This window comes from Fulmarus glacialis, unplaced genomic scaffold (assembly GCF_000690835.1).
Source record: "Fulmarus glacialis isolate BGI_N327 unplaced genomic scaffold, ASM69083v1 scaffold33440, whole genome shotgun sequence".
In the NCBI taxonomy this organism is placed as follows: Eukaryota; Metazoa; Chordata; class Aves; order Procellariiformes; family Procellariidae; genus Fulmarus; species Fulmarus glacialis.
Window position 1 is genome coordinate 1 of NW_009190146.1, and position 6284 is coordinate 6284.

At 50.2% G+C, this 6284-nt stretch overlaps 1 protein-coding gene across 1 annotated transcript; it reads right to left on the reverse strand.

Annotated features, from left to right (window-relative positions):
- Window positions 1-5992: 5992 nt before the first annotated feature.
- On the reverse strand, window positions 5993-6149 carry LOC104081787 (zinc finger matrin-type protein 4-like; the record flags this gene model as incomplete). The annotated part of the gene is made up of 1 exon (XM_009584654.1): window positions 5993-6149. A coding segment is annotated over one exon (157 nt), but the record flags the coding sequence as incomplete, so codon positions are not given.
- Between the last annotated feature and the right edge of the window lie 135 nt (window positions 6150-6284).

The following is a 6284-nucleotide window of genomic DNA, read 5'->3' on the forward strand; positions in this document are numbered from 1 at the left end:
GGGAGGCTGTCAGCGGGGCCGGCTCTCCTGCTCTGGGGGATTGCACCAGAGCCCCCCAGACCCACCACAGCCCTGCGAGCCCACCACAACGCCTGGCTCCCCCCGACCCCACGGGCTGCAGCCCCCACGGCAGAGACCCTGCACAGACCCAGCACCGGACCCTCTGCCCATGTCGCACGGGTGCTCCCCCTGGCAGGGATTTCCTCTTAGCACACACAACTCAGAACATTTTCTTGTAAAGCCACATTCCTCAGGTTCCATTTACAACTACCACTAGTCCTAAGGCGTGCTGAACCCAGCCTGGCAATTAATGAAAACATCCCATGTCTTCCAAATCCTCCTGAAAAGAAATAGATGAAAGTTGACTTCTCTGCAAATGTGGATTTATCATTTTGATATGCACTACATAACTACTACAGAACAGAAAATATCATCATTCCTGAGCAGCGACAAGAAAATTAATAATAAACACTCACAAAACGTCAAATGTTAAAAATGTTTCTCCATCTAAAACACAAACATAAAAGCTGCTAGTTTGACTATTTCAAGTATTTCAAAATGCTAAATAGCTCATGACAGTCTGCCTTACGTTCCCTTTTGCTGTGGGAGGGAAGTGAGAAAGTCTTACTTTGCTGCAAGAAGCAAAATATAAAGTTAGAAACACTTTAGCACTCTGGCAATGAACTAATGTTTGACTTATTTCTTGCATGCAAAGCTTTTTATTCATAGCTGTATTTAAATGGCACCCACCTTTTTATGATTGCCACTCTCCAGGAGCTGAGCATGAGAACGGGAAAGTAACTGAGCCACGACAACGGGGCACTGGAGAAATTCAGTTTTCTTCAGAAGACAAATCTGGGACTGAGGTAGACACCTCCTGCTGCTGGGCAGATCCTCGCACCCAAACCTGAAAGCCATTTACTCTGTCCCCTTCAGCACATCTGAAACGCAAACCCCACGCAGGAACTAGAGAAAAGCCAAGGTAACTTTTCCTGCCGGCAAAATCACACCCTTATTCCTCGCCCCGAACGCAGGGGCCCGGTGCTGGCATCTCCCCTCGCGTGCTGGCACACACCAGCCCCGGCACCTCCCGGAGCAGCACAGCCGGTGCCGGGGGGCCCATCCCCACCTTCCTGCAATGACGCCTGAGGCACCCGCACCCTGATCAATGAAGGCAGCAGCCACTTCCCCCCATATTTCTCTGGTTCATAATTCACACTGATGACTGGGTGCAAGCTGTTGGAAATGACTAGAGAAATTCATCAGCAATAGTGGTGACATAAAGCCCCGGAGGGCTACAGCCTTGTACAGCAGGAGCAACAGAAAAGATCGCAAATGTTTCGCTGTACTGATGAGACATCGCTTCCCTGTTGTGAAAAACCCAATGTTAAGGCACCTCTCCCTCTCCTCAAAGCACCAGCAGAGAAATGAGAGATCTGTATTTCATTAAGGTGATAAAATTGAAAGGGAAGGTGTAACTCCGCAAGGGGACAGCGAATAGATGTAATTTTCCATGGGATTGGTGAGACAGAAAACCCAGAATATCAATCAGCGATCTGTTGGGAGGCAGAACGCAGTCGCCAGCGCGTCCACGTGCATCTGCAAAACAAATCCGCGCCCTCCCGGAGGCAGGTGACGGATGCTGCAGCTTAAGGTGGCCAGAAAGCGCGTCTGGATTATCTGGTAGGAATGGGGGGAACAGAACTGCCAGGGCACAGAGTAGGATGTACGTTCACGTCTTGCACCACTTTATATACTGTGCAGAGCACGGCTTGCCTAGAGTTTAGGTCTGATGTAACCTCAATGGTGACGAGAGGGAAGACTGTTCTCTACCAATTCAGCAGAGTTGAGAAAAACATTTCACCTCACGGCATGAAACTCATTGGGAAGCCCCTGAGCTGCTCTCAGGTACAATATTAAGCAGCGCTCTGGCACTACGCTGCTTGCAGGGAAGAGTGCTCCGCACTCAGACACAGGTTGGGTGCCAGCAGCAGAGGAGGTATCTGCAGAAATCCCTCCCTCTGCCGCTTTCCGGCTGGAAACGGAGGCGAGTCCCGGGCGAAGCCGCAGGGCGCTGCGTTTGGAGAGGAGCTGCTCTGCAGAGGTGCAGCCCCAGGGAACTCCTGGCCCCCGGCGGTGGCTCCAGGCCCCACGGCAGCTTGCAGCTCAGCGTGTTTCAGAGCCGATGCCTCCAGCAACCATGACCAGGAACAGAATTCCAGTTGCAGACATTTTTCAAATTTTCACCTTCGCTGAGAATATTACATATTTTTCAATGCTTTTTTTTTCACTGGAAAACGCTGTTCTTCAAACAACTCAAGAATTTTCCTAAATTTCCCCTGCAGTTTCAACTGCATTCATTAGTCTTCATTTTGTCCCCTAAATTCATTTTGTTACTGTGCAATTTAAAGAGATGCTATGCTCCACAGCGGCAACTGTACGTCTATGTGGATGAAACGACTCCTGCAAAGACAGCTGTGCAAAGAATTTCACAAATTCTTTCCTCCCTTTACACACAGACCCACTAATTAAGCAAATGGTCAACACAGAATTCCACAACAATTTAGGGTAGCAGAATAAATTTTTGTGCAAGGCTGAAAATCAGACACTGCAACCTGAAGGTTATTAACTATTTTTACTTGCCTATTGCCACTAAAATACCTTTTCAGATTAACTGTATATGCTTAGTCTCAGCCATAATAAGAGCAGTTGGAGAACTGAAAATATTTTAAGCTGTTTTTTTTTTTTTAATTAAAAGATTATGAGAGTTCAAATATTTGTATAGTCTTTCTCACTTTTTTTGATCACACATGAAAGTTAAAAAATACTCTTAAGAGTTTAGGGAAACACCATATAAAACATTCAACCCACTTAACCACCTGAAGGATTACCGCGTTACGATCAGAATAGCAGCTTGGTCTCTTCTGAAGACGCTAACCAGTTAAACTGCAAGCACGAGCTCGTGCCTCCCGAACCACCAGCGCCCGCTCTTCGGTCACTGGCCTCAGCTTCCAGGCCCCCAGAACATCAGAAGGGGTGGGATCCCTCAGCAGCCACACACTGGTGATTAGCAATACCTCTTAATTGCTGCAAGTTAGCAGCTTGCTCCTGAGCAGATTAATCCTATATTAAATGTTATTTATCTCCCTTAAGAAAATCAAAGGGAAAATAAACCATGACTCATCCCGCCAGGAGGTGACGTGGAAAGCGCCACGTCCCTTCCCGCAGCTCCGGCGCTGTCCGAGGGGCTCTGGGACCGCGCGCACCCAACAGCCGCAGCAGGAACAGCTCCACGGCAGCACCTCCAAGCTCCGCCAACCTCCACCACAGGCGCCTCAAAGCCGACGCTGAAGCGTTCACAGGCCTGCTGGCAATCGGGGCTTTGAGGACGACGTACAAGAGCCCCTGGAGTGCCCCTCCATGGAGCTGGGGAAGAAAAATGGCTAGATAATCTCAGTGATGAATTCCTACCAAAAACAGCACAGCCACCGCTCAAACCCCGCGCAGCCACCCGCCACGCCGCAGCCAGGCCACGCTGCTGTCACGGACACGCGTGAAGCCCCCGGGGACGGGACGCTCCTCCCCGGGAGCATCCAGCACGCCGAGGGCTGTGTGCGGTCGGCTCCCAGGACTTGTGGCACCGGAGCTTCTGCAGCTCTGTCCAAGAGACTAAAAGCTCCCCGGCGCCAGCCATGAAGGACTGGGAGAAAAATGCAGTGGGAAAGTGCTGGGCGACTCCATAGGAAGCCCAGAAAAATGCTGTGTCCAAAGGGCACATTTCTGAGAACTACTGGAGAGCAAGGAGGTGCTTATTAATGTATTCCTGCAGCTTAGCTTCATCAGATCAAGTGTCTGGAAGAGTTGATGAGTCCTTGAGTTACTCTTCCCTAGTGATTACTACAGCTGAAGAGCCCATTACTCTCGGAGCACATGGGGCAGCTCACTTAGAGCCTCTGCAAGGCTGATCCAGATGATTAAAAAATTAGACAAAAACACAACGCAGTGTTGCAGCTCTTGGAAAGCCCTGCCGGGACAGGGCCCTACAGCCCCTGCATCCACGAGCAGCACGGCCCGGCTGGTCGCTGCACGGCCCAGCACAGACCTCACGGCGGGTCAGCCTCGGCACCGCTGCAGAGAGGTCTCTGACAAAGGAGAGGGTACCACTGGGCCTCATCTACCTATTGCCAGTCCACGCACATCTCCGATTTCATTAACAGAAACGTTGGTTCAGCGGAGTCCGAGATCTCCACCGGCACCTGCTGTGCCGAGATCAATTCCCTCCTGCCATCGACTGAGAACCACTGCCCACGGTTTGTGCATCTGCCTTCGCACGGCTTCAGCTCCGCAGGGAGACCCCGGGCTCCCGGCTGCTCCCCCCGACCTGCCCGAACAGCACCAGACCCGCGGGGTCCTGCCCGCGACGACGGTCCCGCAGGTGAAAACAGTGGCTCTTTCCCGCTGGCGGGTGAATCCGAATTGTCAACTTACATGGGCATCAGTCCATGCACTATTCCCTGAAATCCAGCGCCCCTGTGACCCTCAGAAACTCACCTGGATTTGACCAGAAATTCTAGGTTTTGTGGCAGGTCCTTTGGCGCTGGAGGATAAATCGCTGGAAGGCTGCACACGAGGGAGGGGGTTCTGAGCACTAATGCAAGCACTGGACAATTAAATACCATAAGAGAGTACACTACTTCTCTCAGTGCCCTTGTAATTATTTGCCAGCTGCAGAGAAGAGCCTGAGGAGTCCTAAAGTGAGTCAGCTGCAAATTATCACGTTACTTCATGTTAGATCCGTCCTGCTCGCTCACTGCGGGGACGGTCAGGAGCTGCCAGCACCCCCCACCGACCACGGCTCCCGCGGGATTCACACCCGGTACCCACAGCACCGGGCAGTTTCCAGATGCACCTCAGTGACTCGTGCACCTTCACTTAATCAACCTTCCGAGAGCACGTTCGTTAGTTAGAAGTAAGCCACCATCTAAAGAGTTTCCCCGAGTTCCCTCAGGCAAAGGCAATAACATTTCCCAAGCCAATCCTGGTAAAGGACAAGTGATATTCTATGCATCAGCATCCACAGTCTGTAAAGTTAAAAAAGCAACAAAAACACACACAGAGAGCCAACCCCCCCTTATTTAACCACATCTAGGATTTATGCACATCGTGTTAGGCAGGATGTAAAATGCACAGCTCAATTTATATTCTGTTTGGACGGAAGTGCCGCTGGTAGTAAAACTGAAATACATCTGTCTGCAGGACCACAGCCCAGTTATCCTGCCTGGTTAGCATGAAGAATATTTTGTTTGCGTATCCTCTGGCCAGACGAGCACAGAGGAAGTTTTGATTCACAGTATATTAGTGGTTTGCAGGGACTTTATGGTTAAACAAACAATAGGATGGTTAAATTATCCAATTCCAACATTTGACTTTTTAAATGTGAAAGTTAATAGGCTTGCATTATCAGAATCACGGCGAATGAAAGCATGAATACCCATCTGGGCAAAAATCAAAAGACAATCGATCCAACAGTTTTTAAAAACTAGATTTCCCTCTAAGGTAAAAGCAAATGATACTCAGTTCTGTACAGTAACACGAAAGGTTTATTAAACATATTAGCTGAGCTGTTGAAGAACTTCTGATAATTAAAGCGAGGCTTGGCTATTGGTGCCCAGAGGAGAGACTGTCTTCCACCGAGCAAAACACTTCAGAAGCATGGAGCCAGAGACAGGACTCTCGTACAAAGGCCAGCCCTGGCTGCTAAACCACTGGTGTATGTGAACAAAGCAGACAATAATGAGCACCAGCAATTTTTAAAGGTTGTTATGACAGCAACACAAATGAGTAGCTGCTTCTGCCGGCCTTCATCACTCAGCTACCCATTTTCTGCCACGCAGGCACCGAGCCGGTGCCTCAGCCGTGCCTCCTCGGCACAGCGAGCCCGCTCCGCCCCGCGCCGGACCCTCCTGCTCCGGCTCGCTGGCTCTGGACCTACCTGTGGCCTTTAATGCTGGTTGTTCACCTAGCAACAGTTTTAACCTTTTGGCATGGATTTTCCCTTGGTAATGCGATTCGGCCACCACTGCTGAGGTAAAGGACATGTTACATAGTGTGCAGCATTTGTTCTTATCCACTGAGTCACCATCACCGCCCTGGGTGGAGACAAAAACACAGACAAAAAAAGAGGTGTATAAGCCCACCAAGCAGAGTCACGGAGAAAGAAGAGAGAGGAATCCCGGTTGTTATGCCACGGCCACGGTTTCCAGTGGGTCTCCCTTCCTTGTCTC